Source organism: Anabrus simplex, chromosome 5 (assembly GCF_040414725.1).
Source record: "Anabrus simplex isolate iqAnaSimp1 chromosome 5, ASM4041472v1, whole genome shotgun sequence".
NCBI classification, from domain to species: domain Eukaryota; kingdom Metazoa; phylum Arthropoda; class Insecta; order Orthoptera; family Tettigoniidae; genus Anabrus; species Anabrus simplex.
Window position 1 is genome coordinate 437,394,140 of NC_090269.1, and position 26,725 is coordinate 437,420,864.

The 26,725-nt window shown below is 38.6% G+C and overlaps 1 protein-coding gene across 1 annotated transcript in view; it reads left to right on the forward strand.

Moving 5' to 3' along the window:
• Nucleotides 1-26,498, forward strand: part of LOC137501029 (uncharacterized) — a 40,361-nt gene extending 13,863 nt beyond the window's left edge. Inside the window, exons 4-8 of the mRNA XM_068227886.1 lie at nucleotides 14,544-14,626; nucleotides 22,994-23,184; nucleotides 25,442-25,629; nucleotides 25,731-25,819; nucleotides 26,303-26,498. Of these exons, the coding sequence (XP_068083987.1) occupies nucleotides 14,544-14,626; nucleotides 22,994-23,184; nucleotides 25,442-25,629; nucleotides 25,731-25,819; nucleotides 26,303-26,483 (732 nt within the window). The 3' untranslated portion in view covers nucleotides 26,484-26,498. The remainder of the gene's footprint in view (nucleotides 1-14,543; nucleotides 14,627-22,993; nucleotides 23,185-25,441; nucleotides 25,630-25,730; nucleotides 25,820-26,302) is intronic.
• Nucleotides 26,499-26,725: the final 227 nt, after the last annotated feature.

The window sequence follows — 26,725 nt, forward strand, 5'->3', positions numbered from 1 at the left end:
AGTAAATTAAATTTTTCACAGGACAATTATAAAATTACATCAGAAGAGATGCATTTGAAAGAAGAACCCAAATTAGAGTTGGAAGAGCCAGGAGACTCACAGGTGAACTCATTTAAAGTAATCTAATGTTTTAATGACATTTATCTAATATTTTAATGACATTAATCTAATATTTTGTTGGCACTTTTCTGATAATGGAAATTGTAATAAACTGCTGAAATAGATTTCATTGAGCAACTCCTCATTTTTAAGCAGACATTTTGAAGGTTTTTGAAAAGATTTACAGTGAGATTTCCAGTATTTTGAAATTATTTTTATATTTTCTTCATTCAGTTCAAAATGTTATGCTAGGTAATGCATAGCAGCTATTATTATTCAAAGTCCCTCCTCTGGATGGCATCTGGTGACTGATGTTTTCACTGTTACTGCTACCTGAGCAGATTTAGGCTATGAGCTTGGCTGTTTTCCTTTGGTCATATGTCAAAGAGCTTGAGCCCATTTCTTCAAAATGTAGATCCAAGATGTCTATCTTCTGCTAAAATGTTTTCCTCAAAATATTACTTGTAACAGAATTACTTGTAATCGACTGTTCTTTTCAGGAGTCTTCATAATGTGATGCATGTATTTTAGCCTCTTCAGTTTAATTGTCTTGATGAGCTGAGGTTAGCATCTGGTTGTGTGGGGTACTTCTCTGTTTTTATTATGCTCCAACCAAAAGATCAGTGGGTTTGAACCCCACTGTCAGCAGCCCAGAAGATGGTTTTCATGATTTCCCATTTTCATATCAGTAATATGTTGGAGCTGTATCTTAATTAAAGCCATGGCTGCTTCCTTTCCACTTCTAGCCCTTTCGTATCCTAATCTCACCTTAAGACGTATCTCTGTTGGTGCGACTTAAATATAACCCACTAGATTTATACAATTTGCCATTATATCCACATGTTGAAAGTTTGCATTCTCTTTTCTCTGGGTAATGAAATATATATATCTCTACATTATTTAGTAGGATGGAGAAGGCACAACACTTTATTATTCTCTTTTTGATCTTTATTCCATTTATGCTTCTATCCTGTCCTATTTTTTATTTCTAAAATTTGGCAGGTATGTTATTTTCATCTTTTACTTCTTCCCCAAGACTCTGTCTATACCATTCAGCATTCTATAGATCTTCTGCACAACTGAGATAAGATAACAATATCATCAGCAAACTTCAGGGTTTTGATTTCCTCTCCTTGGATTTTGATTCTCTTTCCAAATCCCTCTTTGATTTTCTTTACTGCCTCTTCTATATGAACTTTGAAAAGGATGGAGAACCTTCATCCTTGCTGCACTCCTTTATGGAGTACTGCTGCTTTCTCAAAGTCTTTGATTCTTATGACAGCAGAGTGATTTTTGTTACATTGTAAATAATTCTTCTTTCTCGGTATCTGATACCGATCACCTTCAGAATCTCAAACAGGTTAGTCCATTCAGCAATATCGAATGCCTTTTCTTGTTCTGTAAACAATATTTTATGTGTGCTTGTCCTTTTTAACTGATGTAAAGTCAGGATTGCTTCACATACAAAATAAACCAGGCAGAACGGGTTATCAGTGAAATTCAGCTAACGAGCTGATAAACCTAAATTAATCAACACATGAAATCGAAATCACAAAAATCAAAACAATACACAGCTGTGGAAAGATAAAAAATAAAAATACATATATACAAGACATGCAATAAATTAAAGACATCGGGGATCGAACACGGCATCAGCAGGCTACATTGGTTATGCATCTACACGCAGACATATATTTCCTTGTCTTCAGTCGGACAGCTGTAGTGAAAAAAACAAATATTTGCAGACAAGAGGGGACGTAGTTTAGGAGGCTAACCGGACTTCCTTACGCAATTCTCGGGCTATGACGGGAAACAAACAGCTCTGTCAGCTCAGTACTCATGTTTTCATTGAAGCTCAATGGGGCAAGCAACTGCCCATACAACTTCTCCTTGGGAGGTAACAAATATTCGTTCCTTTCCCAATTTGACCATGACATTTTTTGCAAATTCACAGCCGATTAATTATTTCATATTCAGACACAACTCCCATTAGAAACAAGGCATATCCAGTCTAATCACAAATATATCGCCTTAAAAACATCCCTCTGGAATTTCTAGCCTTTCACAACACATATCATTGGTTCAGTCCCATGCCACTATTCTAGACTCATCTTCTTGCTAAATTAAATGAGCTTCTAATATCGCTGTCACTGCCGCACTGTTGGTACCTGAAATCGTACATTCCAAATGGGTAGAAATACCTGACTGAATTTATACTGTAAACTGATATAAATATAACCAATGCAGAAGGAGTCTAGCCTGTTTGAAAATAAGGCCTTTTACTCGAATATCTCTAAATAAAATAATGATATGAAATTAAACAGAAAACACTACACAAGCAAAATTCAATATCTATGTAATTTCTAACATTTTCCCTTTGATCCCATCTAACTATAATATATATATGAATAGCTTGGGCTGATTACATACTTCCCAGCCTTAATTTAAATTTAATTTAAATTCAAATTTAATTAAAACAATTCTCCAGCCTAAGTGGCTGACATTGAATATTACATAACATAATGAAAAATTCCCTGACCAATTGTATTAGCTTTCATCGGAACATGCCTAGAAATGAATTTTCGTACTAATCTATTGCAATTTGGTGCCATTCACCACAGCCCACATGGCTGCAGTGTCTCCGCTGCTTAGCTCATCATTATGGCGGTGAGCCGAGGTTGATACTTCCTGGTGTCGACTCCACGTACGTCCATGGTATCTTATTTACATCCCTGGTACTCTGTAGAATATTTGGATTATGATCACTTCTTCACCGCTTTGTGTGTACGAGTACACAAAGGTGCCTCCAATGTTAGACTATAATTTGCGCAGCCTACACTCCAGTGTTAGTCAGACTGGGGCCTCATTAGATCAAGGCATTGAGCCCAATCAACTTAAGTTCTTTACAGCAGTAACAAATGAGTGGAGCACACATAATGCATATATATCTCGCGTTCATGTACTGATATGAGATATTAGTCACTGTTCGGAATGTATATTTATCTCATCTGCGGGTCTCGAGCAAATATTACTCTCAGATTAACAGTTATTAAATCCACTGTACCAATCTGCACTTGGTCTATTGATTGTATTTGAATCAGATATTGTGTTATTTGAGTCATCAGTCCATAGACTGGTTTGATGCAGCTCTCCATGCCACCCTATCTTGTGCTAACCTTTTCATTTCTACGTAGCTATTGCATCCTACATCTGCTCTAATCTGTTTGTCATATTCATACCTTGGTCTACCCCTACCGTTCTTGCCACCTACACTTCCTTCAAAAACCAACTGAACAAGTCCTGGGTGTCTTAAGATGTGTCCTATCATTCTATCTCTTCTTCTCGTCAAATTTAGCCAAATCGATCTCCTCTCACCAATTCGATTCAGTATCTCTTCATTCGTGATTCGATCTATCCATCTCACCTTCAGCATTCTTCTGTAACACCACATTTCAAAAGCTTCCATTCTCTTTCTTTCTGAGCTAGTTATCGTCCATGTTTCACTTCCATACAATGCCACGCTCCACACAGAAGTCTTCAAAAACATCTTTCTAATTCCGATATCAATGTTTGAAGTGAGCAAATTTCTTTTCTTAAGAAAGCTCTTCCTTGCTTGTGCTAGTCTGCATTTTATGTCCTCCTTACTTCTGCCATCGTTGGTTATTTTGCTACCCAAGTAACAATATTCATCTACTTCCTTTAAGACTTCGTTTCCTAATCTAATATTCCCTACATCACCTGCCTTCGTTCGACTGCACTCCATTACTTTTGTTTTGGACTTATTTATTTTCATCTTGTACTCCTTACCTAAGACTTCATCCATACCATTCAGCAACTTCTCGAGATCTTCTGCAGTCTCAGATAAAATAACAATATCATCGGCAAATCTCAAGGTTTTGATTTCCTCTCCTTGGACTGTGATTCCCTTTCCAAATTTCTCTTTGATTTCCTTTACTGCCTGTTCTATGTAAACATTGAAAAGGAGAGGGGACAAACTGCAGCCTTGCCTCACTCCTTTCTGGATTGCTGCTTCTTTTTCAAAGCCCTCGATTCTTATCACTGCAGACTGATTTTTATACAGGTTGTAGATAATTCTTCGTTCTCGGTATCTGATCCCTATCATCTTCAGAATCATAAATAGCCTGGTCCAATCAACATTATCGAATGCCTTTTCTAGATCTACGAATGCCATGTATGTGGGTTTGTCCTTCTTGATTCGATCCTCTAAGATCAGACGTAAAATCAGGATTGCTTCACGTGTTCCTACATTTCTTCTGAAGCCAAATTGATCTTCCCCCAACTCAGCTTCAACTTGTTTTTCCATTCTTCTGTAAATAATACGTGTTAAAATTTTGCAGGCACGAGATACTAAACTAATAGTGCGGTAGTTTTCACACCTGTCAGCACCGGCTTTCTTGGGAATAGGTATAACAACATTCTGCTGAAAATCGCATGGGACTTCTCCTGTCTCATACATCTTGCACACTAAATGAAATAACCTTACCATGCTGGTTTCTCCTAAGGCAGTCAGTAATTCAGTGGGAATATCATCAATTCCAGGTGCCTTGTTCCTATTTAGGTCACTCACAGCTCTGTCAAACTCTGACCTCAAAATTGGGTCTCCCATTTCATCAGCATCAACAGCCTCTTCATGTTCCAAAACGAAATTATCTACATCGTTACCTTGATACAACTGTTGGATATGCTCCTGCCATCTTTCTGCTTTGTCTTCTTTCCCTAGAAGTGGCTTTCCATCTGAGCTCTTAATATTCATGCACCTAGATTTCCTTTCTCCAAAGGTTTCCTTGATTTTCCTGTATGCAGCATCTACCTTTCCCAGGACCATACAGCCTTCGACATCCTTGCACTTCTCCTTCAGCCATTCTTCCTTAGCTACCTTGCACTTTCTATCCACTTGATTCTTTAATCGCCTGTATTCTTTTCTGCCCTCTTCATTTCTAGCATTCTTGTATTTTCGTCGTTCATCAATCAGGTCTAGTATCTCCTGAGTTATCCACTGATTCTTAGTTGATCTTTTCTTCCTTCCTAACATTTCTTCAGCAGCCCTACTGACTTCATTTTTCATGACTCTCCACTCTTCCTCTACTGTGTTTCCTTCGGCCTTTTCATTTAGTCCTTGTGCAACATGTTCCTTGAAACAATCCATCACACTCTTTTCTTTCAACTTGTCTAGATCCCATCTTTTTGCATTCTTTCCTTTCTTCAATTTCTTCAATTTCAGATGGCATTTCATGACCAACAAGTTGTGGTCAGAGTCCACGTCTGCTCCTGGGAAAGTTTTGCAATCCAACACCTGGTTTCTGAATCTCTGCCTAATCATAATGAAGTCTATTTGATACCTTCCAGTGTCTCCAGGTCTCGTCCACGTATACAGCCGTCGTTTGTGGTGTTTGAACCAAGTATTGGCGAGGACTAAATTATGGTCAGTGCAGAATTCAACCAGCCGACTTCCTCTTTCGTTCCTTTGTCCCAATCCAAATTCTCCTACTGTGCTACCTTCTCTTCCTTGGCCTACCACTGCATTCCAGTCTCCCATCACAATTAGATTCTCGTCACCTTTGACATATTGTATCAGATATTAGGATATAATAATTATCCTGTAAATTTCAGCTCGAGAATAAATATTAACGCGGAAATAGCGTGTAACCGTTTTTGGTCAGTACAAAGAACTATCATCACTCGTGCACATTGTACTGTTCTCACTAATCTCAACAGAAGAATGGGCTGCTTCCCCCACCACAGGTCTTTAAATAAACTCACTGTCTGTTTGTGGCAGCCGCTGAATCTCCTACAAACACTGAGGTCGCCTGTAACGGACTCTGGTTCGGCCCAACGACTTTCCATTTGAATAGAGTTACTGTGATAATGCACAAGTAGGCATTGTTTGCACATATGTGTGACTGATAAATACATACGCAAGTGTTATGCAGTTCGGACCTGTGGAATTCTAGCTTAGGGCGAAATTAGCTATGAAAATGCTGAGATCCCTTTCCAGTGAAGTTGAAGTTGGTCATCCTGAAGAGTTGTTGAGGGGTTCCCCATATTTGAATCTGACCTCCGCCAAGCTTGGGTTGGTTGAATTTTAAAGTTGTAAGGGGGTTGGCATGTGTAGATACCAGGCAACAACTCACTTTGAATTTAAACAGCACAGAGTTTACTGGAAAATTACAAGCTCCGGCTCGCCTATATCAGCGGCTATTGAACCCCCCTTACTTCGTACCCAGCTCTATGCATATTATTAAATAAATGTATCCACAGTGTTATTATTACTACATATTGAGGCATCCTGGTGATGGCTCAGTATCAGCAATCACTTCTTTTTCTTACTTGGTTTTCCTTACTCCAATGGCTTCCTTGATTTTCCTGTATGCAGGTTCTACCTCTCCCAGGGCCATAAAGTTTTGAATATCAGCGCACTTTTCTGTTAGCCATTCTTCCAAAGATTATTTTTTTGTGGATTCCCACTTTTAAACAAGGCAAATGCTGGAACTTTACCTTATCTAATGCCAAGGCTGCTTCATTCTCAGTCCTAGACCTTTTCTATCCCATCATTGCCATAAGAACTATCTGTGCCGGTGAAGCAAGTTGTAAATAGAGGATTGTAACTTTAATAGCGGCAACTATTTAATTACAACTCACAGGGGGGTCTCTTCCTGCATCGCGCTCACTTGTTTCTCCCTCTGGCTGCCATCTGCGTGACATCATGTGATATGAGACAGAGCTCACCGGTCCTGCTGACACGTATTACCACTACAGTCTAAAATGGTCATAACTTTTGTACCATTCATGCAAATAATGTCCTGACAAGGTTATTGTAATCCTTATAAAATACTGGAAGAGGTCAAATAATTTATTTTGACGAGGAACTCGATAATATCAAAATATTTATTTAATTTTAAGGAGTTATATTTTTTACCGTGGACTATAGCATAAAATTGCTTCTAGAGGGCAGCCAGTTGGAAATAGGTATGTGCCATCACAGACTTTTTTTTGTAGATGTTTCTATGCTCTACAATTCGTATGCTTACACTTGGGGTCTATCGTTGATGGTTCATGCAGCGTAAGGAAGAAAGCAAGTGACCGACCAATATTTTTGTCTCTTTCTACGTATTTACTGTATATCAGATCACGGATACATAATAATTTTATAGTGGTTCACTATGAGAACAATGTTCGTGTTGTTAGTATCTGAAGTAGAACCACTGTACTAATTAAAATGCAGTCAACATATTATGGAAATGTGTGTGGCGCTATAAATTGTCAGCACTTAAAAGAACTCCCGTGGGACAAAATTATGACATTCAAGTCTCAGAAAACTGCAAATGTTGGTAGTGAAACGTAACACAAATAACATTGTTATTTTGCATATTATAAAGGCAATAATGACAACAACCATCATAGCCAGTTACAGTAATTTGCTACTGTGAAGGCATAACAATACTTTCTTGTCAGCAATGCTTGGTTGTTGAAACACTTTGTGATAAACTCTTGAATATCCCTATTATTACAGCTCGTACAGTAAAAAGGTATCAGATTAAATAACTGAATGAAAATCATATTTTCCATAATTACTATTATGTGCTAATAGCCGGGCTGAGTAGCAACTCAAATGGTAGAGCGCTGGCCTTCTTAGACCAACTTGGCAGGTTATATCCCGTCTCAGTCTGTTGGTGAAGGTGCTCAAATACATAGTTAGTGGGATATAAAATCCAATAACATTAACATTATTATGTGCTAAGAACTCATATTTCTGAATATATTTTGAAGCTCGTGAAGTAATACAGTATCCGTGATCTGATATACAGTAAATACGAAGAAAGAGACAAAAATGTCATGCAAGAAGAGACCTCTTACTGGATCTCAATTATTTCAAAAGGGCCTCGCACATCCCAGTCAAGAGTGGTTAAGAAACATAGCTGAGTTCTAAATTTCGGTGTGTTTCACGGTAAGACTGTATCCAGATGCAAAAACGTAATGAAAACTCTTTTATTTCTAATATTAAGTCAAATTTCCAGTATTCCATGACAAAATAATTTGTCTCTACATAAGGACCAGGACATTTATTAGGATATGGCATTTTAATGCAAAGAGTAAGGAGCTAGCACTGAGAAAATACGCCAATAAGAAGGCTAAGCTGTGCCCTGGTTCATCAAGTAATTAAGTCTCCTGACACGTACATTTTAATAAATTAATATAATTCCATAAAAATGTCGATGTGATGTATATTTTCCTATGCCATTTGATATAACTATTTACTTCATCAGGAAATAAATTATTTTGAGTTTCATGACAATATTTTATATCTTATCGTATTATATGTCATGTATTTGATAGTTGATGTTCTACCTGCTCAGCATGTGACGAAATTTAATGCATTTTCACATTTTTAAATCTATTGGAAGTACCGTTACTTATCGAATCGGACTAAACCAGACTATTATTTGATAAAACATTGAGAAGATATTTCACAGGGTACGAGAACTCACAGGCCTGCTGTACTGCGACTGTGTACGTTACTTGCTATTGTTCATACCGCGTGACGTCATAGCGCTCCAGCCAGTGGAAGATTCAACTGCCGGAGTAGCTTATACCAAGATTTACTGTCCTTCAGAGTTGTCACCAGCTTTGTGAGCATCCAGTTACCAGCCACAGTTTGAGCTGCATGCAGCTGAGCATTGTCATGGAAAATGACGGGTAATACACATTAACGGTATGCTGTTGAGGAACATATGGCGTTACGATAAACTGTAACATGGCTGGGATTCTCACAAACTCTCAATCTTTATGGTTCCCTGCAATGATACCATTAGTTTGATCCACATTTCAGTTGCGGCTCATAGCCCGTGTCTCACACAGCGTATCAATTTGGCATAAGAAAGTTTCTTTTTGGTACTCATAGTACTCCAAAAGTTTATGAGTGGAATCGTATCGTAATCATTTCTGCATTTCTGTTGAATCATGCGGAACCCATTGTGATGACATTTTTCTCATGCCCAGGTGTTCCTTCAAATATGGAGCACAGTCGTATTTGTTGATGCTGTGTCTCGGGCCAGCTCACATATCATATGACATTGACCAGTGTCCAGTAACATGCACCTCTCCTTCACTGACACTAGGGTAATCTGGTTGATGCATGTCTGCCACATATTAACGTTCCATTTTGAAGGCTTTTATCCACTGTACCACTGTTCTGTAAGGCAATGAAGATTCCCTGCAAGCCTCTGGATGACCTTGATGGCACTGTCATGCTGTACAACCTCTGGCACATTCAGACTTCATAAAATTCCATTGTTCCTGTTTCAAAAACATAATGACAATACAATCTTAGATTGCCAGCTAATATGAGGCTGTGTTCCCTATACCTGTTCGCATGTGCGTGAAAAGAGAAGGGAGAGTTCATATGCTCTGAGTTAATGTAGATATGTAACTAGTGTGTGCTGTCAGTGACATTATTAGATTCCATTGCATGTGTCTCTGCAGCAGTGTTGACACTATTAAAGTTCTCACCATTTTATATCCCATACTTTGGTTTGCCTTCATTTTCTGGAGCTAATTAAACGTAATATCTGTCTTCATCCACCTGTGGCCTACTTAATCTTCATTTACACAGTTCATTGGTCACATTTTATGGATATTTCTGGACAATTGCCCATTTCAAACATGTTTTCTCATGAAATTAATGTAGATTGTTGTTTGAAGCTTTGTTGTCAACAGATGGGGTTGCCTTTCCAATAAAAAGTTTTACATTAAATACAGTGTAATGCTACATGTGTTAAGTGCCGTATCTATAGATGCAGCCGATCCTGAAGAGACTTATCTGGGAAGAATTGAGCCTTAAGAGATTCCTGGGAGGTTATACCCATGCACTTTGCGTCCTTGATTTCTTTTTTCAGGATTTGCTACACAAGACATTGGGATTTTCTTCTCTTTTGCTGGTTGTTAGCTTCAAAATATACAACATTACTTAATCTCCTTCATCTTTCGTTAGTAAGGTTTGGATTAAAGAATTCATATGACCATTGTTCTATTGGTGAAATACTCATTGACAGGTAACTAAATTGAATCCTTTCACCTTTATTAGAACAGTTGAAAGTTCACTTCTGAGGAAGCAAAGTGTAAGGTTTCTCTCTTTAAAAAAACCTGTGAAGTAGCATTAATATAACATTGAATACAATGTCAAGTGCAGACTATGTCACTTGAATGATAATTTTTAAAAATGTTAGGCTGTTCTTCTCATGTGTAGGAAACATATTAGGTAGTTTTAAACTCTCTGAATAGAGTCCTTTAGAAACCAATCCAAAACCCATGGCACTTCAGCTCTGATGAGTATTACCCTGCAAAGCAATCTCTGCTCAGCTTGATGGCCTGCAGTTTATAAGATGACGTGTGATGAGCACAACATATTTTCTAGGCCATTATTCTTCCCTTTTTAGACTATCAATTAACACTTTCATTGTTCTCATATAGACTGACTGCACCAAAAACTAGCCATCAGTTTCCAGTAATAATCTGTGACTTGTCCTAGAATTAATTCTGGTGCTTCCAGGAATGCGGTGTACACGCTACCCCTAGAAATCAGGGCGAGCATTGTCATTTAAAATATGAATGTATATGTTGTCAGTCTATATTGGTAAGACCTTCAGATTTTCAAGAATCAATTGAAAGTTCAACAACTGACTAAGTGTTGACCGAACTTGCTCATGGTAGGTAAGAGATTGACGTTTCTCAGGTTAAAATCCAATGTATGTCTGACAATCAGAGTTATCTGTGGGAACACAAGAAACAAATAAATGAACACATAATAGGATGAACACAATGACAGGATGTTGTAGAAAGAGTAGGCAAGAAGTTTGGAAATTATTCTTGTCCTTCAAGCTTCTTTTCTTCCTTTGCTCCCTCTTTCAATGCTATCCTCTTTATCCTATTGTGAGTTCCATTTCTTGTTTCTGTTCTTCATATGATTATGACCTGACAGTTGTTTGTTTGCATTTTACATTATGAGAATGTTGTTGTTGTTTGAGTCATCAGTCCATAGACTGGTTTGATGCAGCCCTCCATGCCACCCTATCATGTGCTAACCTTTTCATTTCTACGTAACTATTGCATCCTACATCTGCTCTAATCTGCTTGTCATATTCATACCTTGGTCTACCCCTACCATTCTTACCACCTACACTTCCTTCAAAAACCAACTGAACAAGTCCTGGGTGTCTTAAGATGTGTCCTATCATTCTAGCTCTTCTTGTCAAATTTAGCCAAATCGATCTCCTCTCACCAATTCGATTCAGTATCTCTTCATTCGTGATTCGATCTATCCATCTCACCTTCAGCATTCTTCTGTAACACTACATTTCAAAAGCTTCTATTCTCTTTCTTTCTGAGCCAGTTATCGTCCATGTTTCACTTCCATACAATGCAACGCTCCACACGAAAGTCTTAAAAAAAAACATCTTTCTAATTTCGATATCAATGTTTGAAGTGAGCAAATTTCTTTTCTTAAGAAAGCTCTTGCTTGCTTGTGCTAGTCTGCATTTTATGTCCTCCTTAACTTCTGCCATCGTTAGTTATTTTACTACCCAAGTAACAATATTCATCTACTTCCTTTAAGACTTCATTTCCTAATCTAATATTTCCTACATTACCTGCCTTCGTTCGACTGCACTCCATTACTTTTGTTTTGGACTTATTTATTTTCATCTTGTGCTCCTTACCCAAGACTTCATCCATACCATTCAGCAACTTCTCGAGATTTTCTGCAGTCTCAGATAAAATAACAATATCATCGGCAAATCTCAAGGTTTTGATTTCCTCTCCTTGGACTGTGATTCCCATTCCAAATTTCTCTTTGATTTCCTTTACTGCCTGTTCTATGTAAACATTGAAAAGGAGAGGAGACAAACTGCAGCCTTGCCTCATGCCTTTCTGGATTGCTGCTTCTTTTCCAAAGCCCTCGATTCTTATCACTGCAGACTGATTTTTATACAGGTTGTAGATAATTCTTCATTCTCGGTATCTGATCCCTATTATCTTCAGAATCATTTGGCCCAATCAACATTATCGAATGCCTTTTCTAGATCTACAAGTGCCATGTATGTGGGCTTGACCTTCTTGATTCGATCCTCTAAGATCAGACATAAAGTCAGGATTGCTTCACGTGTTCCTACGTTTCTTCTGAAGCCAAATTGATCTTCTCCCAACTCAGCTTCAACTTGTTTTTCCATTCTTCTGTAAATAATACCTGTTAAAATTTTGCAGGCATGAGATACTAAACTAATGGTGCGGTAGTTTTCACACCTGTCAGCACCGGCTTTCTTGGGAATAAGTATAACAACATTCTGCCGAAAATCGGATGGGACTTCTCCTGTCTCATACATCTTGCACACTAAATGAAATAACCTTGCCATGCTGGTTTCTCCTACGGCAGTCAGTAATTCAGAGGGAGTGTCATCAATTCCAGGTGCCTTGTTCCTATTTAGGTCACTCACAGCTCTGTCAAACTCTGACCTCAAAATTGGGTCTCCCATTGCATCAGCATCAACAACCTCTTCATGTTCCAGAACCAAATTATCTACATCTTTAGCTTGATACAACTGTTGTATATTCTCATGCCATCTTTCTGCTTTGTCTTCTTTCCCTAGAAGTGGCTTTCCATCTGAGCTCTTAATATTCATACACCTAGATTTCCTTTCTCCAAAGGTTTCCTTGATTTTCCTGTATGTGGCATCTACCTTTCCCAGGAACATACAGCCTTCGACATCCTTGCACTTCTCCTTCATCCATTCTTCCTTAGCTACCTTGCACTTTCTATCCACTTGATTCTTTAATCGCCTGTATTCTTTTCTGCCCTCTTCATTTCTAGCATTCTTGTATTTTTGTCGTTCATCAATCAGGTCTAGTATCTCCTGAGTTATCCACTGATTCTTAGTTGATCTTTTCTTCCTTCCTAACATTTCTTCAGCAGCCCTACTGACTTCATTTTTCATAACTCTCCACTCCTCCTCTATAGTGTTTCCTTCAGCCTTTTCATTTAGTCCTTGTGCAACATGTTCCTTGAAACAATCCCTCATACTCTTTTCTTTCAACTTGTCTAGATCCCATCTTTTTGCATTCTTTCCTATCTTCAATTTCTTCAACTTCAGATGACATTTCATGACCAACAAGTTGTGGTCAGAGTCCACGTCTGCTCCTGGGAAAGTTTTGCAATCCAACACCTGGTTTCTGAATCTCTGCCTAATCATAATGAAGTCTATTTGATACCATCCAGTGTCTCCAGGTCTCGTCCATGTATACAGCCGCCGTTTGTGGTGTTTGAACCAAGGATTGGCAAGGACTATGATCAGTGCAGAATTCAATCAGCCGACTTCCTCTTTCGTTCCTTTGTCCCAATCCAAATTCTCCTACTGTACTACCTTCTCTTCCTTGGCCTACCACTGCATTCCAGTCTCCCATCACAATTAGATTCTCGTCACCTTGTACATATTGTATTAAATCTTCTATCTCCTCATATATTCTTTCTATTTCTTCATCATCCGCTGAACTAGTGGGCATATAGACCTGCACTATTGTGGTAGGCATTGGCTTGGTGTCTATCTTGACGACAATAATTCTTTCACTATGCTGGTCGTAGTAGCTTACCCGCTGCCCTATTTTCTTATTCATTATTAAACCAACTCCTGCATTCCCCCTGTTTGATTTTGTGTTGATAATTCCGTAGTCGCCTGACCAAAAATGTTGTTCTTCCTGCCAACGTACTTCACTTATACCAACTAGATCTAACTTTAGCCTATCCATCTCCCTTTTCAGATTCTCTAACCTACCACAACGATTCAAACATCTAACATTCCACGCTCCAACTCGCAGAATGTCAGTATCCATCTTCCTGATGATCGCCCCCTCTCGTGTAGTCCCCACCCAGAGATCCGAATGGGGGACTAGTTTACCTCCGGAATATTTTACCCGGGAAGAACCCATCATCAGTACATCATTGATACAGAGAGAGCTGCATGTCCTCGGGAGGTAGTTACGGCTGTAGTTTCCCGTTGCTTTCAGCCGTGTAGCAGTATCAATACAGCTAAGCAATGTGGAGTATTATTACAAGGCCGTATCAGTCCATCATCTAGACTGCCACCCTTGCAACTACCCGAAAGGCTGCTACCCCACTTTCGATGAACCATTCGTTAGTCTGGTCTCTCAACAGATACCCATCCGATATGGTTGCACCTGCAGCTCGGCTATCTGCATCATTGGGACACGCAAGCCTCCCCACCGCGGCAAGGTCACATGGTTCGCAGAAAACTGATATTTTTATTGTGCAACTATGAAATTTATTTTGTTAGCTATGTCATGTCTATTCGTAAACTTTTCATCTTGTTATCTGTTTACTCTACATCTCTTACTTTGCTTTGCATATTTCTTCCTTACAGCCTACTACCATTACTAAGGATGAAATATGTGTGAATGAACACACAGTTGGTCAGCTGGTTACCTGTTTCAAAGAAGAAGACAAGTAAGTACAGTTTAGCTTAATTAGATTTTACACCCCTAATCCTCAACAATATGGAATTTGCTTTTTATGTGTTAAGTAACTCCCTCTGCAGTAAAGTGGTGGAGTGGAGACCTCGAGATCCCAGTATCGTGGGTTCAAAGTGAGCACAGGTCCAACCAGATCACTATCAAATTCTGTCACCTGTGCTTCATACATGGTTCAAACTTGTTGGTTTGATCATGGCTCATGAGAATATGCAAGTGATAAAAATCATTGTTATCCGTATTGAAGATACTGAATGTAGGATGCCAAATGGTTTATTTTGTCACCTATAAAATATTTTACATTTAGGAATTTATTTTAATTCCGCCTGAGACATGTTTCGCCCTTCATTGAGGGCATCATCAGTCAAATTACCTTCTCAAGGCAAAAATGAGGTACCTGAGTAGCATTTAACATGTACAAATTAATACACATTAAAATGAGGAAATTAATTATGAGAAACACTTGTACAATGGTGATGGTTAAAGAATATAAATTTAAAGAATAAGATCGGCACCAATGCTTAAAATTACTGGGTATTTATAGCAGAGTTCAGTAGTGGAGCTCTGAAGAATAATTGACGCACTCTTGGGAAATTATAAAGTTTATAAAATTATTTACAGCATAACAGTCAGGGGGGAAAGGGTATAGTGCTCGGCGTCAATGTTTATAACAAAAATTACTGTCAATGGTCGGAAACTATGCACTTAATTTACATTATCTAATTGAACAATTGAGAATATACAGTTTATATACATATTTACAAGAGAGCAGCTTGGTGAGCAAGAATATAAAAAAATTCTAGTACAAAGTGCGTCCCGTTGTTTTAATCATTGGAAGATGATTGTAGCAGTGACATATCAAAATTATGCAGAGTGGTTTAATCTTAGTTTATAATCACAGGGGGCAGGGAAAATATTGCATAGCCAAATGAGGTTGTATAGTCGTCTGTTTCAAGCACAGGGTTCGTTACGGTGAAATGGTCAGCTCGGACGGAGACTCAATGGGTGCCATAGAGTAACGGTGTATTTGAATGGCAACAATGATGGCAGTTATTTGTGGGTAATTGTATTATTGGGAATATGTTGCGGGTTGAATCCTTCGGTTTTCCTTAATTAACTTCTTGTAGCTTGGAATGATGTGTGAAAAACATTGGTGTGAGATGCCAGCGAGACTTAAATTGATATTATTTTGTGAACGAAAGTAAGAAGGACCTCAGAACGAAGTTACTGTTTTTTGTTGCTGGTCTAGTGAAATAGAATGGAGTTGCTTATGTTATGAACTGCAGTGGAGAGATTAGAATGTATACGGTAACTACGGAGTCGGAGCGATGTAGCTGGGATGAGGCATCTCTTCATTTGGTCTGCGAAGAGGAGCCGTAGTGGCACGCCATTTTCGTGCCAATGTGCGCTGGAATTCTAGCGTGCTGGTGGAAGTTGTGTTGTATGAAGTGGAAGTTATCTGTAATCGAGATGTTAATAGTATTAGTTGATGTGTGAGAAAATATTATGGCAAGTAATGAAGGGTAAATGTTATGTTACATACTGATGTGTCGCTGGGTGGCTATTTATTGATGGATGCTGGTTGACTATGAAGGAGGCTCAGTTGGGAATGCGCACAGGTGGTTGGCAATGGCGGTGGGACGGGGTGGGGAGCTTTGGGAGGGAGGAGCATGGGTGGAGTTCATGCGCAGACTTGAGCTGTCGGAATGGAGGAAGGTAGAGTGGAGGGGTGAGCTTGTTATGTGTTGGGAGTGCTGGTTGATGAAGTGTTGGTTTGTAAAAAGAGGGGGGGGGGGATATATGGACTTGAAAATTATGTGGATAGTATTGATGTCTCTTTTATTAATGCGGTTGAATGTTACTCGCATGTGTTGGGTGTTGTAGTGTTTTTATTGGTTGAATGGCTTTTATTTCTCGTATTGTATCGATGGGTTCACAATTAAGTATTTAATTTATTTTCCACCTAGTCGATACAATGATTGCTTAAGGCAATTTTTAATGGTCAAAAGTGGTACATGTTTCGTATATTATCAACATCTTCAGCCACATAACACTGTTTAGATGAAAAATATATAAAATTGACAAAGTAATGCTTTAGAGGAAGTGTCCTTAAAATTAACATACTTTGTCAATTTTATATATTTTTCATCTAAACAGTGTTATGTGGCTGAAGATGTTGATAATATACGAAACATGTACCACTTTTGACCATTAAAAATTGCCTTAAGCAATCATTGTATCGACTAGGTGGAAAATAAATTAAATACTTAATTGTGAATCTATTGAAGTGTGATATAGACCATGAAGCTGATTTTATGTAATTGTATCGATGGGGTCGCAGTGGAGGGGGAAGTGTTTGGGTGGGAGGAGGTACGGCCTTGCTATCATTGCGAGTGGGGTAATTGGTGGGAATGGAGGGAGGGGGGTAACTATTGACGTGCTGGATGAGTTAGTTAATGTGGTATTAAAGATTTTAGACAAGTTGTTGCCTTGATATAGATAATAGATATAAAAAAAACCTTTATGAACAAATTCCCACCTTGCTACAAAAAATGAATTTTCAAGCCAACAACTTGTCTAAAATCTTTAATACCACATTAACTAACTCACCCAGCACGTCAACAGTTACCCCCCTCCCCCCCCCACCTCCCCCATTCCCATCAATTCCCCCACACGCAATGACAGCAAGGCCATACATCCTCCCACCCAAACACTTCCCCCTCCACTGCGACCCCATCGATACAATACGAGAAATAAAAGCCATTCAACCAATAAAAACACTACAACACCCAACACATGCAAATAACATTCAATCACATTAATAAAAAAGACATCAATACTATCCACATAATTTTCGAGTCCATACACCCCCCCACCTTTTGACAAACCAACACCTTATCAAACAGCACTCCCAACACATAACAAGCTCACCCCTCCACTCTACCTTCCTCCATTCCGACAGCTCACCTCTGCGCATGAACTCCGCCCATGCTCCTCCCTCCCAAAGCTCCCCACCCCCTCCCGCCGCCATTGCCAACCACCTGTGCGCATTCCCAACTGAGCCTCCTTCATAGTCAACCAGCATCCATCAATAAATAGCCTCCCAGTGACACATCAGTATGTAACATAACATTTACCCTTCATTACTTACCATGATCTTTTCTCACACATCAACTAATACTATTAACATCTCGATTACAGATAACTTCCACTTCATACAACACAACTTCCACCAACACACTAGAATTCCAGCGCACATCGGCACGAAAATGGCGTGCCACTACGGCTCCTCTTCGCAGACCAAGTGAAGAGATGCCTCATCCCAGCTACATCGCTCTGATTCCATGGTTACCGTATACATTCTAATCTCTTCACTGCAGTTCATAACATAAGCAACTCCATTCTATTTCACTAGACCAGCAACAAAAAACAGTAACTTCGTTCTGAGGTCCTTCTTACTTTCGTTCACAAAATAATATCAATTTAAGTCTCGCTGGCATCTCACACCGATGTTTTTCACACATCATTCCAAGCTACAAGAAGTTAATTAAGGAAAACCAAAGGATTCAACCTGCAACATATTTCCAATAATACAATTACCCACAAATAACTGCCATCATTGTTGCCATTCAAATACACCGTTACTCTATGGCACCCATTGAGTCTCCGTTCGAGCTGACCATTTCACCGTAACGAACCCTGTGCTTGAAACAGACGACTATACAACCTCATTTGGCTATGGAATATTTTCCCTCCCCCCCTGTGATTATAAACTAAGTTTAAACCACTCTGCATAATTTTGATATATCAATGCTACAATCATCTGCCAATGATTCAAACAACGGGACGCACTTGGTACTACAGTTTTTTTATAGCCTTGCTCACCAAGCTGCTCTCTTGTAAATATGTATATGACCTGTATATTCTCAACTGTTCAATTAGATAATGTAAATTTAGTGCATAGTTTCTGACCATTGACAGTAATTTTTGTTATAAACATTGACGCCGAGCACTATACCCTTTCCCCCCTGACTGTTATACTGTAAATAATTTTATAAACTTTATAATTTCCCAAGAGTGCGTCAATTATTCTTCAGAGCTCCACTACTGAACTCTGCTATAATTACCCAGTAATTTTAAGCATTGGTGCCGATCTTATTCTTTAAATTTATATTGTTTAACCATCACCATTGTACAAGTGTTTCTCATACTTAATTTCCTCACTTTAATGTGTATTAATTTGTGCATGTTAAATGCTAATCAGGTACCTCATTTTTGCCTTGAGAAGGTAATTTGACTGATAATGCCCTCAATGAAGGGCAAAACATGTCTCAAGCGGAATTAAAATAAATTCCTAAATGTAAAATATTTTATATGTATTGAATAGGTGACAAAATAAACCATTTAGCATCCTACATTCATGAGAATATTCCACAAAATTAAAATAACTCAGCCTGTATTATCTAGTGATCAGCAGGCTGCCTAGATGGCGCCACTCGCTTATTAATATTACCATTCCAGTTCTGTTTTCCATAATGTAAAAGCTGTTTCTGGGGTGTCTGGTTGACCATGATTTTGCTGTTGGCCATTCTTGCAACATGACCTGTCCAGTGAATCAAGCTGCCTTGAATTAGGCACTTGATTCTGTCTCTTTTCATATCTCCGCGTTCTTCTATCGAACTACTATTTCTTTCATTAGTGACACTTGGCAAATACCTCCTTTCTGCGATATCCCTATATTTACTGTTGTTTCTGTGGCTTGTTAACTTGCAAAGCTGTAGAATAATGTGGCTCCTGTGATGCATAGTAGATTTTTATCTTCGTGTTTTTAGGTACATAAAGAAAACTGTTTCAGATGGAAGAATATCATCAGACACCTGGCTGGAATCTTTCTTATATTTCTAGGCCTGGTTATTTGCAGTTAGATTACCATGTCCTGATGTATACTATTTGCTTTCCATACTCAAAATTTATTCTGACTTTTGAAAATCTGATCTTGGCTGAAACTCCAGTAGTTTTCCTCATAGGCTGGTGTGTTATATTCCATTATCTGTGTTTGGTTTATTCTTCTTCACCTCTATCATCTCATTATTAACACTGTTCCACGCAGCTGGAGATATTTAATTGTCTGAAGGTAAAGCCTTTATTGCTCTGTGACATTTAACTTGGCCTCCTGTTGTACTTTCACAATCGTTGTTCTCACATCTGATCCTGTAAGTAGTAGCTGATTTTTCCAAAAACTGGTGAGCACGGGCAATGTATAGTAGAAATGCAAAATACCACTCAATCACTAATCAAAATATTCCAAGAAGCATCAAATCAATAACGCTGAAATATGGTCATGAGTAACAGGTAAACAACATATTTGAGAAATGTATCCTGTGAGAGTTAAATTAGTGAGTTAAAGAGAAACAAAAGTGGGGCTTGATTTAAAGCGACAGGTTGGCCTGGGCATCCTCAGTGTTGAGGCAGGTGAAAAGTATATTTTGGGATAGAAATGTTGGCAACACTGCCCCTTGTCTGGCTGTGTTGGAAGAAAGTGAAGGAATCTAATGTTTGGTTTTGCAAGAATGTTATTCTTGTATATTTAAATTTGCTGCTCATCACAACAAAATAAGCTGAAAATAGTTCAAAATGGGGGCAAGGAGCTCTGTAGTGATACAATTTCACCGAGTTCATGTAATGATTTTAGTGGTAAAATGTGTAATAACATCCGTAAAAGTAGTACCAAAGTACTCCTTGACAAACAGAGAATTGTATACAGATTTAGAAATTAATGAGATTAATTCTTGGATGTTGTGTTGAAATGAAGGTCTACAGTCCACCATAGGAATGGGTAAGGGACGTCTGCGGTGTAGACGTGCGGGAGGAGCAAGGTTGCAAGGTTGCCAAACTGCCAGTATCATTACTCCACCTAGTGATGTGTTCAGTTGCTGTTAGTGGAGATGTGGAATGGAGCCGAAGGCCAAACTCAGAAATCTCCTTCAAATACTTGCGTAACGTGTGTAATTCTGAGGTTAATGTGACCAGCTATTTCTGATGTGTACATTTTGTTGGTCACCAGTTCGGAGAACATGTGCAATCTGTACTGTGGAAAATTAGCTCAGGGGTTCAGTCATGGTCATGTTGCAAATGTAGTTTTCCTCCATCTCAGAATCATTCTTTAACATAACATCAAGCAATGGAAATAGTGATCTTATAAACTCAGAAACTTGCACAGCAGGTAACAGGACAGTTACTGTTCAGTGCTCACAGCCTGAAATATGTGAAGCATAAACAGGCAGTTCTGGCCATTCTTGCTTCTTTAGACCCACCAATTGTGTGCATTAGTGAATCCTGATTAAATTTGTTAATCTATGCCATAGAAATGGTACCTCAGTCATACACAGTATCTAGGAAACCTTGGGGGACACACTTTTTGCCATGTAACCCGAAATTAACCCTGTGCTTTTTGAGCGGCTGGAAACAAAGGCAGAAATTTTTGGGTGGAATTCATGTATGCTGGAAGCAAGTTCCTTTTTGGTTCCATGTACCGAGCTCCAAATTACCCCGGTGACATCAAGGAGGAATTACTATTGTCTCTAATATACAACATTGATTCAAAAGTATCTAGAAGGCTGGTGATTTTATCTTGGAAATGTTCTGGCAGCATGATACCTCTTACCTCCTCCCTATTCCCGTCTGTCCATTAGCAGCAACTCTCCTTGTAGGATTCTACGACGTGTTATTTGAACAATTTGTTACTGAACCAACCCGTTTTATGAAAACTCTTGTCCTTACTAACTTTCCATCTTCAGTACTAAAGACTAAAATAATCCTATATTTCTCTGAACACCTAGCAGTTACAGCTACCATAAAATACAAGATACCACCAGGGAAAAAAGTTAATACAGGAGGCTCTAACTTCAAAACGCTGGCTGGGAACAGCTATCATAACTGCTAAGGAGCCATCTACCCATCATTACCAAGAAAATCCCTCCATAGATCACAAAAGAAATAGTCAAAATGATATGCAAAAGGAATATTCTTTGCATGAAACGGAAACAGGATACAAGCAATCTCATGTTGGACTAATATAAATGCTTGAGGAATAGACCAAGAAACTCGTCTACAAAGCATACAAAATCTACATAAACAAGATAAGTAACATCAGCAAAGACATGTGTTAATACCTAAATAGTAAACACGGCAAATCAGAACAAAGTGCATTCTACTGTAACAACAATAGTTGCCTTCCGTGATGCCATTGCCTCAACATTCAGTGAGAAATTTCGAGGGGGCAACAATGAGCCAGGGAAAAGTAAAAATATGTACCCAGACACAGCTCAGCCATTACCACTCTCTGGGTGGATTTCTAAAACGAGGTTCAGGCCGTGGTTTCAAACCATAGCTTTTAAACCGCGGCCGTGGTCTAAGTCCCTGTCCGATTTCTAAAACGTAGTCTGAACGTGGCCGAGGTACTGAGCCGTGGTTTCAAGTATTACTGTCGGCAACACTGTAGCGGAATCGACTTTTCGTCTTCCAACGGGCCGTGAGTGGCACGACCATTGACTTTTCGTAGTGCAATATGCCAAAAAACAATCGAAGAGCGGCTTCGCGAAGAGAAAATTGTGTTGCAGTCCTTGTCCATCAGATAATCTTTTGTGTACTATAGGAATTTGGTGCTCTATTGAATCCCAAATAAATATCCGCAAGACAAGACAAGAATTTGGTGCTGAGTGTCGAAATTGTACAAGTATTGTATCTGTAAGAAGCTCATATCCATTTGAAGAAGAATTTTTGCACATAGAAGTTACAGTATCGTAAGTACATATTACACTTTTTATGATTTAATATAGTCTTCTGAAAGTTCTTTATGTAGAGAGCTTCTTTCCTTTGTTTATTTCTTTTATTTTGCATTCAATATATATCATTAATAATAATATATTGAGCGGTATTACGAAGTGAAAGAATGAGGTTACGAGTGGTGAGGTGAATTGTGTTTTACAGGTATTTTCATCGTGTTTATCACCATGTATGACTGTGTTACTGCTTGTTAAAATATGTAGCTGTTTGGAAATTAATCAAATGGCTGTATACTGCTTGATGCCTCACTGTAATAACATTGATATCTTTCTTCTGAATGTGGGAATCAGTATGCAGACAAGTATTTTTTCTGGTAGCTGTAACACCTCACGCCGTTTTATTTTTAGTATTCTAGTTTTGGTACATTTTACTTTTTTTATTCACCTGGAAGTTTTGTCTAAATGTTAGACGTTTTGTTTGACTGTTGATCAGCATACTTATTCTGCACCTATCCCAGTTAATTTACTTAATATATATATAAAACTGTTTCAATTTTCAGGAAGATGGCCAAGTTCAACTGCCGAGAGAGTGAGTTGTTGGCAGAGATATGCAAAAATTATCCAATTCTAGCGGATATGGGTTACCACCTCGACACGGTAACGAAGAAGAAGGAGGCTTGGGTGAAAATCCTTGCCGAATTCAATTCAATGAATGCAGGGAAACCTCCAAAAGATGTGCCTCAGCTAAAAGGTTTGCCAGATTTTTATCATAGTATAATAATAGGCTACATCAAAATAATTCAGATTGGTACTCAAGAACACTAACCCAAATTTAACCACAAGCAAGTTATTTCCTAAAATAATTCAGTGCATTATCTTACATTTGTACGTCTCTTATAAATGAACAATGTCATTACTCGACAACCTAGCATCGTCTTAGTCAGACAATTCTGATTAGCCTCTCAACGCTAAACCGCTTCCTATATTACACAATCTATTTAGTGTATGAGAATTTCATGCTTAAATTTGAAGGGATTCTTCCAGAAGTATGTATCTCGGGTATTATATAGGTACAACTTCTTTTAACCCTCACCAGCGCAGGAACTGCTGTTTAATGTTGTCATTAGGGATGTAAGTAAGTTCTTGGTGACTGGTACCAACTGATGTAACATAATTAGTTCCTGGTACCAACTTCACTTAGATCCTAGTACCAGTTGGGCTGTTTTATTTATTCATGGTTATTTGCTACGGTCATGAATTAATTCTTCGTTGCTATGGTAATCAACAAGGTATTGTTAAACATGGATGTTGTTCCGTACAGAGGTTGCTATGTCGCAAGTACTGATTTTCGAGGGAACAAATTATTCTTTAGATGCTCTCCAATAAGGTATGCTAAATTTGGTATAAATCTTCCTTCCATTCTCTTATGTACGTTAAACTTTGTTTATGTATGTGTGTATGAAGTAATTTTTCAGCATTCATCTACCCTGGACCATTAAAAGTGTTACTTTTCAGAGGCATGGCTAGTCAGAAAATCATTTGACTGGATATGTTAGGTCCGGCTAGTGACAGAACCATTGGTCTGGATAGGTTAGGTCCGGCTAGTGACAGAACCATTGGTCTGGATAGGTTAGGTCTGGCTAGTGACAAAGCAACTGGTCTGGATTGGTTAGGTCTGGCTTGTGACAAAGCAACTGGTCTGGATTGGTTATGTCTGGCTAGTGACAAAACAACTGGTCTGGATAGGTTAGGTCCGGCTAGTGACAAAGCCATTGGTCTGTGATCAAGCTAACGTTACAAGCCACTAAGCCCTCTATTTCTTATTCATATTAAATCAGAAGTGGCGCAATCTGTGCTTTACAATGTTCAGATCCGTAATTACTGCATGGCTACCTCTCAACTATTTAAACATGTTATTTGTCTTTGATATTCATATTTAATCATGGCTGGCGGTGGCACGAATTGACTCTGCCATTGGCTGAAGATTTGTCCTATGAAACGCCACTCCCATAATGCAAGACAGTGAGATATTATTAATTTTATATGCCTATCCTTTCCATTCTTCCTCCGGACTACAATGATGATTGTTTTGTTGGTAACATTGCCTCATCGTTCTAGGTTTTTTTTATACCGCCTAAGTTGGTCATAACTTCTCGCTGTCTTGAATTATGGACGCAACGTTTCATTGGCATATTCAACAAATGGCAGGGTCCATTTGTGCCACTGTCAGCTATGATTATTATGTTACTTATCTAGCAGACGGAGGACATTTGAAATGATACTTCTGAATTGTAAAGTACTCTGTAGAAATATCTCAGGGCTGCCTAAATGTTGTGATTGATATAATAGTTGTAATGATGACAAATTAAATTCCACGTATCTTCAAGACAATAAAATAGAGTAAAGAGTAAATATAGTATTAATTGGGCAGTTTCATGTGTGACAGACAACAAGTGGTAGAATAGCTTGAGCATTTATTTCCTCTTCAAATATCGGTGGACGGGCATGTATTAGTCTGTTTTAGATTTGAGTAGGCCTGTAAAATTTAGTGACTGACATGAAGAAAAAAAAAAAACTCATTTATTGCAAGTTGAATCAACAGCAATCTTCCAGTGCAGGGAACTTAAATAATTTGTACTGTTACTGTAAGAAGGTAATTAATGCTTGCTTAATATGGACAAAGACATTGTTGAAATTAAAAACTTTTAGGAGGTTCAGAACCATACTTGTGACTCACAAAACAGTATAAAAGTGTTACCCAAAGGTACTTCCATTTGTAAATTAGCAACATTACTGGCAAAAGTGGTATCTTGGAAGTACCATTTAAGTCTATTATAAAATTCTAACTCTGATAGAATTATTAAAACCTGGTCTTTGTATCTATAACCTCATCATTAGGAAAGTTTTCTGTTTTTTATTATTAGGACCCCATTTGATGACATAATTATGAAATTACTAATTATCTTACTGAACATTTCAAAAATTTGTAATTTTCATTTTGTGCACAGGTTTATGGAAAAGAATGAAGATAAAGGCAAAGGGCGACATCGACGCGCAGAGAAGGGATGCCAGACAAACTGGGGGAGGTCCACCGAAACCACCTCTGGGGAAACCCGAGCAGATCCTCTCGGAGATGTTCGGTGGCCAGTTTGATCCTTTGCCTGACACCATAGATGATGATGCTGGTGCATTTCAGGTACCTACATGATCAATAGACCCAGACAACTTCGCTTTGGTACGGCAACATTACAGTTGTGGATAATGTATTCTAATTTTCTCCTTTTCCTTTCATTTTAGGAAGGACCTGGAGAAGAAGAGAGTTTGGGGGCAGAAGAAAGGATGCCCCAGGAAACTCCATCCTTTGAAACCCCAACCAGGTCATCAAAGTATGTAAATAAGTGTTAATTTTTATTTTAGAAATGACATTATTTCAAGTTCTGCAGGGTATTGCCACTCGCCCAGTCCCTAGCGTTGCGAGCTTGTCCCCTGCCAAGCACTTTGCCGTAATGTACTTCTCGGCACTACACAAGTTCCCCTTCTTTGCAGTCTGCTAAGAGCTTTTTTATCAGTGTAAGGGTCAGTTCAGTCAAGTGTTCATGTGTTTAGTGCTCAGTGTGTTGTTCCAATGTTATTTTCATTATGGAAGTGTGCATATATACGTAATCCCTTCATAAAGTGCAGGAAATCTTGTGAGAAAACACTGATTCAGTGCCGGGCAAGTGCCCGCATTGCGGCAAAGTGCTAGGCGGGAGAAAGGCTTGCAGTACAAGCGACTGGGCAAGCCACAATCCCCCCCGCATGCTTAAAAGAATGTCCCTGTAGAATATGCACGGAATTTGATTAAAACTTCCAATGCTTCTCTTTTTTAGGAGAAAGTGTAATGACCAGATGCTCCAGACAGAGCTCCTAGAGATGGCCAGACTGGAACACCAAAAAAAAATGAAAATTTTGGAAATAAAGCAAAGGACGCAGGAAATGAAGCAGAGGAACCAGGAGTTAAAATGTTTGTTGTTGGAGCATCAGTTGAAAATAAAGAATATTTTACCATAAAACATGTTTTATTTTTATAAATAATAATAAATTTAGTACTGTACCTACTGAAGTATTCAAGCTCTTTAGGCTTTTTTTAGTTATGAAATTGGGCCGATGACCTTCGATGTTAGGCCCCTTTAAACAACAAGCAACAACAAGTTATGAAATTACCAGCATCAGCCTTGCACGCCACTGTGGTGATAGGTTCAATAGTGCCTTGTAGTCATGATCTAATTACAAGTGCCAGTACAGGACATGCC